This window comes from Coloeus monedula, assembly GCF_965178545.1.
Source record: "Coloeus monedula genome assembly, chromosome: 12".
Classification (NCBI taxonomy): domain Eukaryota; kingdom Metazoa; phylum Chordata; class Aves; order Passeriformes; family Corvidae; genus Coloeus; species Coloeus monedula.
Window position 1 is genome coordinate 20,222,320 of NC_138792.1, and position 12,681 is coordinate 20,235,000.

A 12,681-nucleotide genomic window follows, 5' to 3' on the forward strand; every position below is an offset into this window, starting at 1 on the left:
ACATTTATGGGATAATTTTTTGGCCCACTGGCAGGCAAACTTTCTGATTTGCAAAAGGAGTTTCCTGCGCAAGGCCCAAAGAGCCTGCCCTTTAGTATGGCCATGGACGCTACTTTACCCTCTCTGTTCTCAGAGCGTAAACTGAGAGGCAAAATGAGAAGAGATTATTCCTGAATTTATGGATAACCAACTAGAGCAGCATCTCTTCTTGAGAGCTCTCTATCAGAAGGCAACTCATCATTGTTAATAACACATTGGTTTAGGTTGGAAAGGACCTTAAAGACCATCCAGTTCCAACCCCCATGCAGTGATGGGATGACATTTGCAGTGGTTGTGGGGACACAACTTACCCCTGAGGTATCTGCGGAGCTGTCCCATGCCCATCCGGCTCGGAGCTGGCCAATGGTGCTGAGCTCTCCTCAGCACTGGCCCACGGGGAGCCATGATGGCTCCCGTGGGGTGGCCAATTCTGTCGGCCCCTTTGGCAGATGTTCATAGAATATTCAAAATATTCAACCCCATAACCACTAAACCAAAGGCGTATTAAACAGGTTTATGGATCTGGCACTGGCTGATATAGGTTAGTGGTTGCAGTGGCAGTGCTGAGTGGATGGCTGGACTTGATGATCTTGAAGGTCTCTTCCAACCTTGACAATTTCATGATTCTAAACCACATCACTCAGCACCAGATCCAAACACCTCTTAAACACCTCCAGGGACGGTGACTCCACCACCTCCCTGGGCAGCCTGTTCCAATACCTGATCACCCGAACAGTGAATTTCTTCTATCTAATACCTAATCTGAATCTCTTGCTGTCGCCGTTTAATGACGTTTCCTCTGGTCCTCTCCCTACAGACACGGCAGAAGAGACCGGCCCCACCTCACTACACCTTTCTGACAGGGAGTGATGAGGACCCCCTGAGTCTCCCGGAGCTCCCCCGGCTCCCTCAGCCGCTGCTCATCAGACTCGTTCCCCAGCCCTTGCAGGAGGCTCGCCGCCCTCGGGCGGACACGCTCCAGCATCCCCCATCCCTGTGGAAGCGCAGACCCAGGGCAGCGCCCGGCGCTCCCCGCGGCCGCCCCGGATGGACGCGGGAGCGCTCCCGGTGCCGGGCAGGGCGGGAGCGGGCGGAGCCTGCGCACTGCGCCCCGCGCCCCGCGGCCCGCCCGGCACTCCCGCGGCCCGGCGCTGAAGATGGCGGAGGGCGGTGCGGCGCCCCCGTCCTGCGCTTCTTCCTCCTCCTCCTCCTTGAAGGGGCTGCGGGAGCAGATGGGTGAGAGCGGGAAGGGAGGGGTAGCACGAGGGGGGTGGGGGGGGGGGGGTCCAGCGGCCCAAGGGCGCGGCTGGCGCCGGCTGTCTTCCCCCCCCCCCCCCCGGCCGCCCCGCTGGACGTCCGGCCCCGTCCCGGGGCGTGAGGGGGCACGGCGAGTGGAGGCCGCCGGGGCTGCCCGGCCCCAGCCCCGCTCCCCGGCCGCGCGGTCTGTCCTTTCCCGTAGCTCCGGGCGGTGATTGCTGGCTCGGGACCTCCCGCAGCTCGTGGGCAGCAGCAGAGGCGGCTGCGGGGAGGCTGCGTTACACGAACCGCCCGTTCTTCACCGGTTCTCGAACTTGTCGGTGTCTGCGGTGGCTCTTGCCTTCAGAGGGTTTGCCCAGCGATGTGTCCGATCCCGAGTGCCGAAGGCAGAGACAGCCCCTAGCATTGATTTCTAATCAAAGATTTTATTTTTTACTTTTTTTTTTTTTAACTGGTGTTATAAGAGGGCTAAAGGAGCTCTGCTTTGGTTTTGTCTTTGGCTGTGTTTATGTGCCTATTTATACTTAAGGTCCTTAATAATATACTCTGGAAGGAGTATTGTGCATGCACAATGTGTGTTTCCAGCATAATTTCATGGTACATCTCCACGCAAAAGCTTTGTGGATGAGCCATTAGAAAAGATAAACATTTTCTTATCCCAGTCACCAAAAAAAAAAAAAGTAAAGAGAGTTGTGGTTTGATCTAAGCTAACTAATGAGGACTAGGTACAGAAACTACTCTGAGAGCCTCTTGCCTGATTGTTTTTCATGTATCTCTGTAATTACACAAAGAAGAGTGCTGGCAAAGGGTCCTGAATGCACAGCTCTCATCTGGCATTCTTCTTCAGTGTGTTGGGTGTCGGAAATATTATTTAATTACTTTTTGTTTCTTTTTCAAAATTAAGACAGTTTAGTGCTGCAGAAGGATAAAGATCTGCCAACAGATCTCACCTACACAGGCTGTGTCTCTTTGGACCTTATTCTTCCTGCTAGAACAGCTGAATTTTATTTTGCATATTGGATGCACTTACATGGTGGCTCCTAAGTTTATAAACATGGGCACCCATATTTACTGACAGCTGTCATGACCTAGATTTAGTCCCAAAATCAGAGAGGAAATGCTCCTTGGACCAGGTAGCTCTATCTTCAGATATGCACATGCTGTATTATGCACATCATGTTAAAAAAACAACCCCCCTCACTAGATCCTGTAAAGGCTACACCTTGAATTTTTTTCCCTGAGGGGGTAGAAGTCACTGAACCAGAATCTAAACTTCAGTGTACATAGAATGCATTTGTAGCAGTTATGTGCTCAAAGATAAACTCAGTGCTAATGTGCAGTGAATCAGTGCTGTCTGTGAGCTCACAGGCCGCTGCAGCTCTGCTCCTGACTTCTTGTCAGTAGCACTCCCTGGAGAGAGCAAATGATGTTTAGAAATCATCCTTGCAGTCCTGTGGTTGACAGTGGAATTTGCAAGATAATTTGCCACAGTATTTGCTGCTCTTTAGAGAAGTTGTGAGCAGCAACCAAGTCTGATACTGCAGCTGTTTGGAGAAGGAAAAAAAAGACACCCAAAGGAACCTTGATGTTCAGTCCCATGCTGCCTTTGGCATGTTTGGGGAGGAATATAACTTCCTGCTTTTCTAAGCTCAGTTGGCTGCGTGGGGGGACTCCTCAGTTCCAAAATACCTGCTAACTAGAGTGCTTGGACCCAGTTTCTGCTGCTCTGTGGGCATTTGTGTACTTTGCTGTCTTAATCAATCAAATATCTTTGTAAAATAAATAGTGTTGTGTGCCTTCAGTAATTTGTCAGTGAACTTCTGTCTGGGAATCTCACATTTAAAGACAATAAATAAAAAGAAAGAGCATCTTGCTGAGAAACCACAGCTCTTTCTGGCAGCCTGGCTAAGAAGTGTGTATACATACTGTTTGTATAGTCACCTTCTGCATAGGTTCCTTTGTGGGTCCTTATTAAAAGATGCTTCTGGGTTCTTGTTCTGTTCACTTCTGCTGTCTCTGACCAGCCTCTTGATACTGGTTTTATTTGTGGGTGATTGGTGCTTGTTAATTATTTTAGGCCTTGCATGTGTAGAATCCCGTGGTGCCACTTGTAACTAACTTCCATACCAATTTGTTATATTTGGCAAGAAAAATATTCTCTTAAATTCATCTAGTATTGAGGTAAGGAAAAGGTGTTTCTCCTTCTTTGACTATCAACTGTGATTAGAATTCTGCAGACCAACTCATGCCTGCAGTGCCAGTTCTACAGTTCCTTTGTAATCATCTTCTGCCCTGACATACTTGTCCTATCTTATTTCCTTTATGTGGATGACAAAAAGCAGAATTTGCTACTACAACTAGAAGGCAGTTAAGGTACAACTAGAAGACAGTTAAGGTTTCTAAACATCACTTAACATTAGGAATAAATTGTAGGTGTACACTGAACCAGCAGTGCGTAGATGGCAGTTGCTTACCCCATTTTTGTTATCCATGCTTGCTGCAGTCATCCCTCAGGGATGAAGAGGAATTTTTGATCCTATTCTAATGCCATAAGTACTGCTGAGCTTGTTAAGATGTGAGAAGAGGGGAATAGTCGGGTACTTGTGGTTTATCCAGTAAGTGAGGTTTTCCTTGAGTGGCATGAGTAATCAGAGGAAAAATACCTATAATTTAAGCTGCTGTAGTCTACATTTGTTGTCTTCATTTTCACTGGAATACTGAAAACCCCTGTCTTCTGTAGTATGCGTGATAGAGAATGTTGGAGTTTTTTTTACCAGAGCTTGGTAATCCTGTGCCGAGATTTCCACTCATGTATTGAATTTCTGTTGTGAAGGTTGTTCAGAACAGTATATTTAAATGCTGTTCATATATATTTTCCTCTCCAAGATCTGCATGATCTTTTGAGAAACCTGTCTCAGGTTTGGGAAAAAAATAAAGTGCCTTTTTCAACAAATCAAGCTGCAGGCATAAATTCCATGACCTGCAGGTTCCAGTTTGGTTGGAAGTTTTCTAATAAAACAATAGCTTCATTTCATGTAATCAGTTTTTTCTCCCTGTGTAAGTGACACTGTCTGGCTTTGTCCATCTTGCCCAGACCACAGTTCTTAGCAACAGCTTTAACAAGTTCACGTATACAGAATTGGCATGAAAAGAAGGATGGATGGATAACTAATAGTGCAACTTCATTGCCCGAGCAAGTAGTCAGGAACGTGCACAGATTTGTCTGGTCTCTAGGTAACACTTACATTTTATAGCTTAAGAACACAAGCCTGTACCAACACCCATAGGAGTACTAGAGAACTCTTGGGTACATTCTTGGTCCCACAACAGAAGATGGTGAGTGCTGTCTAGAGGAAATTATTTGGGATCCAGATGCATCTGTCAGTCAGACAACTGATGAATTGACCTGTGCATCAGAGCTGCTTGCTGGAAGACAGAAAGATTTTACTGCTGAATTTGGATCCTTGAAAGCCTTTGGGATTTGCAGTGTGGTTGTCAGTAGAGGTGAGCTTCAGATCTTGCCTGGGAAGCTGCAAGACAAGGAAACCATTCCTTGCCAGGTCTCTCACAACGTGGGAGTGCTACATTAAAAGCATTTTGAGCATTCAGTTGTTGTCTTACTTGGGGATGTTTGAATGAGTGGCTTGGCACAAACTCTATCTGTGGAGCAAAGGCAGCCCATGACTGGAGCATTCAGCTGAAGATCGCTGGGGCTGGCTTCAATTTCTTGTTTTGTCAAATTCCTCAGAATCTTGGAGAAAGTTTTAAGGGTTTTCTGTGCTTCATCTTTTTTCCCTGCATGAAAGTGGTAACACTGCTTTGCAGAGTGCCAAGACGATAAATGCAAAGAACTGCACAGAAATTGGATTTCATGTAGATCTCAGTGGTGAGAGAACATTCCCAAATCAGGCTGAGAACTTAATGTAATTGTGATGGCTATAAGCCTTAATTTAATTTTCTTCTTGTTCATGGAAATAGAATCATACAGGGTAGGGATAATTTCATGCTGATTCATAAAGATGAATGGTATGTATTTAGGTGCTTAGCATTCTGAAGATTACTTCCTGTTGTAAGTGGTTTGTAGAAGGTTTTATTCAAATTTAAAACCTTAAATTCTTAAGATTTCTCCAAATGCATTCAGGAGAGATATCTTCCTTGCTCTAAGGAGAAAAAAGCAAACAAACAAAAAACCCACCCAAACCATGTGCATATACGGCATATTTTTTTCAGTTTCTTATGTAGAGCGTTCCGTTGTCTACATATTTCTTCATGCGTTAAAATTGCAAAATATATATTTGGCTTCCATGCTTCAATTCAGATGAAACTATTTAGCAAATAATGACTTGCAAGGGTCATAACTCCAATGGTGAAAGCCCAGAGATGCTGTGGCTTACACTGTCCCTAACTGTGCATAGTCTTAAAGACTGCTGCTTCTTCATACACTTGGGTTTTTCAAAAAGGAAGCAGAGGAATATTTAACATACTGATACACTGTTATTGTCAGTTTTTAAAGGTGATAAGAGAGTAAAGAAGGGTTAGTATGGTTTACTATAAGATAAATGGAAGAAATAACCTAGGTTAGTCATAATAATAGGGGTATCAAAAACTGCTGGTTGTCTTTAAATTTGATTAAATAATTGGAGATGCTTGCAGTCCTCTTGTGGGAGGACACCCTGAAAAATAAAATTCTGAGCATGCAATTTTAATGACTTCTGGGAATGTGACTTAATCAGATTACTTGTGGTATTCTAAAATCAAACTGGGACTGCAAATTTCTTGTCTGCCACAAATAAATTAGTGCCATTTAGCTTCCAATTATGCAGCTTACAACCAGGTTAATCTTAACTGATGATATGCTTTCAGTGTGTTTGCATATGCCTGTCCAATAATTAAAACCTTTCTAGATGCTGGTGATTAAGGTTTTTGGAGTGTGGGGTTCATGGAAGGAAAAAAATGTTGCTCAGATTTGATTTTGTTCGAAAGAGACAGAACCCACTGCTGTGCTGCATAATGCCTGTGCATAAAGGGACACAAGTGTTTGCTTTTAAGGAAGGCTGACCTAGTTGCTTGACATTTGTTTTCATCTAAATTATTTTTATATTCCAGTGAGTTTAGAACTTCTGCTTTCTAGGTGAAGGATCCGCAGCTAATGTTGTCTTTGAAGAAAACAGTTACCGCTGGCCATGCTCAGAATACCTCTCTCTTTTTTCATGGTATTTTTTGCCTTCATAATTCACAGGGAACTTCTAAAATACTCTTTTATAAGTGCTTAACTGACTTAATTTACAGACACTCTCTGTTGTTTAAATGCACTGACCTGAATCTTGGGAGTGAACATAGATATTGTAGTGGCTCGTTCTCTGGGCAAGTGTTTCAAAGCTTCCAAGTGTTAAAATTCCTCACCCGAATCCAAGAAGGCTTGGCTACAAGAATATAGAAATACTGTAGGGATCTTTATACTTAAAAAACATCACTTAATAGAACACACTTATTAATTTCAAAGCTTATCCTCTGCTTAATTTTGCCAAGAGAATTTCTTAGAGGAACATTTTTGCAGCACAGTGTTGATCAATAATACGTAAGTTGTGTTCTGGATGTTGAAACCAAGGACAGTCATCTCCAATGACCAGATCAGTGAGTGTCACGTTACTCACTTTCAGATTTCTTTAACAGACTTTCTGCCGCTGGGTAATGAATTAAGAAAAAAATATAGTCTCTTTATTGGTCTCTTTAGCTCTGTTTTCCTTCTTGCTTTTTTTACACCCATTTGCCACTTTTCACTTATCCTTCAAGCTCTTCGGGGCAGGGGCTGATTCATGGTTACTTTGCTGAGGGTCTTACATTGCATGTAGTGGAATGTCTCAGAGCCTTCGTTTTTTAATTAGCTGGGTGAACTGTACAGCTTTAAGAAAATTTGCAATTTATTTCCTTTTACATTTTGCACCCCCCTGTTCTGCTTTAGACGGAGAGTTTGCTACATTAAACCCCTCTGGACCTGTCAGTGTCCTGCAGCACTTTCCTCTGTGGAGTGATTCGATTTGAAACTGGTCTGTTGGGGGTAGATGCCAACACCAGTCTCTCTTCTTCTGAATCACAACGTTTGAACGAGGTCTAAATTTTCCATAAGAAATTCCTTAAGTGTAAAAGGCAAAAGCTGTAGTTTTCACTGCCGTCTTGCAAAGGAGCTGCCATCCTTCCATCTAAAGAAGCTCAAAATAGTGTTTTCACAGGGTTTTGTCTTAAGTCCATTGTGACTCAAAGTACTAGGCTGTGTTCTGGGCTGGCATTGTTTGGGCTGCGTGAATTAAACAATAGCCACAGCCTGCAAACAAGAGAACAAAAGCGTTTTCAAGGCCACGCTTGCTAGAAAACCGTTCAGGAAAGAGGGAAGTGGAGAGAAGTTAGCTATTGCCAGTGCTATAGGTAGTGCAGTGAAGAGAAAGAAACAATACAATGAAAAAAACAGATGTGAAATAAGAGAACAAGAGTTTGTCTTGAAGTTACTTTTTTCCATGGCTGTGCAGGAGTGTGAAGAGGAGTCAGTGTTAGGCAGCCTCCAGAGTTGGAGGAGTAAAGCAGAGAGCTGATTTCTGTCTAGCTTTTGCCAGTGCTTGAGCTAGAATTCCAGTGGGAACTGCACTGCTCAGAGGAGGTTGAAGTGGAACTGCTCTGGCATCTGTGAGGGCAGTCCAGCACTGAGGGACAACATATGTACTCCTGAGGCACTGGACAGTCATTTTAAAGAGAGAAGATTATCTGTACAGCAGACTGGTTACTGATAATCTTCCACTCTGTGTTTAAAACTCCACCATTTTACCTTGTGGGTTCCTTCTGTAGCTGTTAAACCTGTGTCTGATTTTGTCCGGTTGGGAGTGTTAAATCTGTATACACCTATACGTAAGCATTTATGTCACATAACTAGTAAATTTCACAATGAATCCACTTGAAATTATGCAAATGCATATTTATTGCATAGACTGCTTTCATTTTAGTCCTGTGTATTAGGGTACTTTGGAATTTCCAGTATGCAGAAACAGGTAAATATTTCTGCTAAACTTGAGAAGGTTCACAAGGGTCTTTGTGAGAGTAGAGTTTCTGCTGTCATTCCATTTAATTTCTTTCAAGAGATGAATAATAATATGCCTAATAAAGAACCCCAAATTGTGGAAGCCAGGTGTCTTTTCCAGAGAAGGGGGTAGATTTAGCTTGTGAGCCCTGTGTGGACCGTGCTTCTTACCTTATGATGGCTTCTGCAAGAGTTGGTGACGTCTTTGTACTTTCTGAGCATTGTGCTGGCAGTTGCCTTTCCCATTAAGTAGCAAGAAGCATAATTCGTGGCTGAGCAGTGTAAGCGAGGTTAAAATAAGAGAATACAGTGTCAGTGGGAGTCAGTGAGACTCCACAGGTATGTTTTCAGTACTGTTTGGACTACTGAAGGTAGTAAGAATGGTACTCATCTGATGTGGCTGTTGGGCAATGGTGTAGCGTCTCTGATAGACTTTGTAGAAAGTTTCTGGAGATGGCTGCCGATTCTGTTAAGGACAGATTCCAATGCCTTGGTCTGTGCTTGTATGACATTCAAGTTTGGTTTAGATTATGTGCTTCCGCTAGGGCAAAGTATACAGAGATCAATGCAAAAATTAACTAGCCATCTTCCTAGTGCTTTTCTCCTCATGCCCTAGGCTGAATGAGTATCATAATGTGTCTTTGAGATTGCTTCAGATATATCTTTGCAGGTTTCCTTGTAAGAAATAAGTAATTTTGTTAATTACGTGATTTTTTAAAAAAAAAATATTTCTAGCTCTTAATCTGAATGTGGATGTTTAAAGATGAGTAAAAATAAAAGTTCTTGCAAATATGTCTCAACTACTTGTGGAGCTGCTGATTCATGTACTGCAAATGAATGTTTGTTTGGGTTTTCCAGTGGGATCAAAACTTGTGATGAGCTGAAGAAATCACCCTGAACTGCCTTGAACTTTGGGAGCAAAACCAGATTGTTGTACAGAATTAGCTGCAGAGATGGTCTTAAAGGGAGGAAAGCACATAAAGGGAGTAAAATAGGTAGACCATGTAGGGAATAGATATAGGACAAAGTTTGCAAATAGAGTCTGGGATAGGGATAAGACAACGGGAAGCTCTTCTAGCCTGCTGAAGCCGAGAGCGTGCACTGCTTTCTGGATATCTGTGTGCTTCCCATCTGGTGGCTGCCCAGACAAAACAGGAGAACCATCTGCCTTCCAGCTGGTCCGTCAGGAGGAGCCTACTGGGAAGCTCACATGTTTGTTTGTGGAGCCTGTCAGTCCTTGCAGCCCAGAGATGGGATGTGAGGATCAACAGGGACAGACAGAAAAGGGGAGAACAGGAAGAAGAGGAAGGCACACAGAGAGGGCTTTCTCTTCATTGTTAGAAATTTTCTGTGTTGTCCACTTGTTTGTGTGAAGGTGCATCCTTCCTCTGGTGTCATCTGAACAAGGAGTCGTGGTGTAAAAACCAATACCTAATTTTTCTTAAAGCTTCAAACATATGATCTTGCATCCATTTATCTTAACCTGTGTTAATTAACGAGTGGAAATCAGCTTAAAAGGCAGTGCACAGAAATCTCAAACTTGAATGCTGACTTTCCTCATCTTTCCTGAAAGGATGTTCAAAAATTATGAAAAGGATCTGAACACTTACTGAAAAACAGTAGCTTCCTGTAATGGAGCAAGAGAAAAAGGCAGTCTTGCAGGTTTGGCAGAGTTTGCTATAAAATCAGAGATACTTTGCTGGAAAGTTCACTTTTGGTTCACGGATTGCTTATTGGCTTCTTGTTACCTGCTTTAAACTTTTATGGAAACACTTAGATTCGTAACAATGCTTAACATTCAGGAGACCTTCTAACCCCCCCTATTTCAGAGGCTTAGTCTGGGATTTTTTTGTTTGCTTTGCATAGTGAGTTATTAAATCATAAGAAGCAGAAGGATTGCTGTAAAAGTCAGCACATTCTGCTCTCCTTTGTAGTTCTGCAAGGGAAGAGAAGAACAAGTGGGGCAGTGTCCGGTTGTCACATGGACACTGGGAGAGGCGATGGGATGGCGCCCTGAACCTCGCTGGGTAAAGGGATGGATCCACTTCAGTCCCTAATGAGGTTTACTAAGAACAGCAGCCGGTCCTTTGCCAGTCTTGGCAGGGGCCAAGGGTATTAGCTGTGTGCAGGGGTTGAAATAGAAATCAAGGTTTATTTTTAGCACTGGTCTCTTCAGGGCATATTGGAAATCTGATCAGGGAAGGGAAGTACCGTCATGCTCAGTGTGAGGGAGGCACCTCAGCACCTGCACTGTCAGTGGATCGTGAGCTGGAGATGAAATTGGGAGAGTTGGATTTTTCTAGAACGTCACCTCTTGGTGTTTCTGTGGGTTTGGTTTATCTCTGATTTGCTTGGCCAGACCTGTGGTGCTAAACGGTGATGAGGGCACAGAAGGGAAACTGCTTCCCAAATTACCTGATCATGTTATGTTTTAAATAGCTCTATTTTATTATGCATGCATGCAGATACTATTATTTGCCTCATGCATGGTTTATATTCTATTAATTTTACCCAGAGCATTTAAAGGTAGACTACTGTAAAATAAACACACACTTTATGCTGATCACAAAGTATTGTTGTGAAAGACTACTGTGGGAGGGCCAGCTCAGAATAGAAATGAGATTTAATTTGACTCTAAGAGAACTTTTCTTCTCCAGGGAGTTTGCTGAATATGTCCATGAAGGCACGTCCCCAGTAATGCAACTTGTGACACGGATTCTAGTGAAATGGTTGTTAACTGGTTTCCTGTTCTGGGGTATCCTGATTCATTGCAGAGGTATTAGGCTTATTCTACAGAGTTGTATTTTGTGGAAAATTCTTTTCAATGAAGCTTCGCTCCATAGCAGACTGCTACATTCATTATGGAAAACTAGGCAAAGAAATTGTAGGTATATGTGCCAAAAAAACATTTAAATGTATTAATTATTAAGTTTTCTTTTATCATATTAAAGCAAAATAAGATACATATTTTTTAAAGATTGCATAGTGCAACAATATGCAATGCATTTTCTTTTACTGTAGTAAAGTGTGGACTTTGAAAATCACAGTTTTGTATTGTAAATTTATTATGAAATTGTCAAGGGCTATAAAACCTGTCTGTTGACCAGGGACTTGGTGAAATTGAGCTCACGTATCTCAGAGGTGTATCTAATGTGATGTCTGTTCCCCTTTTATTAATCTTAAGATCCCCAGTTCACCTTTAATTCTGGCTTTCTGTTGGTTAAATGGATCACATCCATGTGACACAAAGACACATGCCTTGTGCTTCAAATCTGCAACTTTCAAATTTGTAAGCACATTGTTTCTATACAAATAATGAAGCATTGAAGGAGTGAATATAAAGTATTTTATCTGACATACAAAAAAACCTTGATGTGCAAAGTCCTCTGGCTGGGTATTTCTAGACTTTTTTCACCTCTGTGTCCTCTGCAAGCTGGACTGTTTCTGTAACCCACTTTCCTGTCTTACAGAACCTCAAGTAATCTTTTTCAACCTTAATTAATTAAGATAAACTGACTAATTGCTTTGCAGATGTGACACATTTTTAAATCAGTGCCTTCTAATCATGAATATTATTTCAACTGTATGTTTATTTTTGATTGAGTAAATAAATACATAATCCTCCAAATCCATTATGGCTGGTTTGTTCAGCAAGATTTTTAATAGTAAAATACTTCTGCAAGTAAAATAAAATTAATGTTCTACCTGTTTAGTTGCAGGTTGTTTCTTACTATAACTTAGGTACGGAAATTTGGATATTTAACCTTTGAGAGTTGAGGCAAAATTCCAGTGTTGGTCTTAACTGAAGCTGGTGTAGGTGCAGAGTGAATTTGTTCTGGTGGGATTATTTCCTGTCTGGATTGAGTTGGCTCAGGCTGCCTGGGCACCTCTGTCTCCTCCCTTGAGAAAAGATGTACCTGGATTTCTGTATTTGTCTGAAATGTAAGTGGTATTTGAAGAAGCTTATGTTCCTTCAGCCTTTGTGATGTATGAAGGTGTCAATGGATATGAATGCCCTGGCTGTACATTTCTGCTCTCAGAACACCTGCTGTGGGCTGCTTTTCCTCTGGCTATTTCCACTTCTACTTGTGTTAGAATAGATAATTCTGTTGTTCTCCACTTGGTGTTTTTTTGGGCTGGATTCCCATCCATGTGACATGCGACAGTGTACAAAAATCACATTTTTGTCTGACTTTTGATTTAGGTAGTGAAATTACAGTGAACCCTTTTTAAGCTGTATTTTTTGCCAGTTGGTAATCTCATCATGTCTGGTATCTAGTCTCTGACTTGTTTGAAAAGAGCCTCAGAGATGTATGGGA

The 12,681-nt window shown here is 42.4% G+C and overlaps 1 protein-coding gene across 13 annotated transcripts in view; it reads left to right on the plus strand.

Annotated features, from left to right (window-relative positions):
- Positions 1 to 1,164: 1,164 nt before the first annotated feature.
- MAP7D3 (MAP7 domain containing 3) overlaps positions 1,165 to 12,681 on the plus strand; it is a 44,169-nt gene continuing 32,652 nt past the window's right edge. For 12 of the 13 annotated variants that reach the window (XR_014226759.1, XM_082289368.1, XM_082289359.1 and 9 more), the window contains exon 1: positions 1,165 to 1,275. Coding sequence is in view for 11 of the 13 variants with exons in the window: in XM_082289368.1 (XP_082145494.1) it covers positions 1,197 to 1,275 (79 nt within the window). In the remaining 2 variants the exon portion in view is untranslated. Of the gene's footprint in view, positions 1,276 to 11,128; positions 11,139 to 12,681 lie in introns of those variants that run through there. The other variant, XM_082289360.1, reaches the window with a different exon arrangement.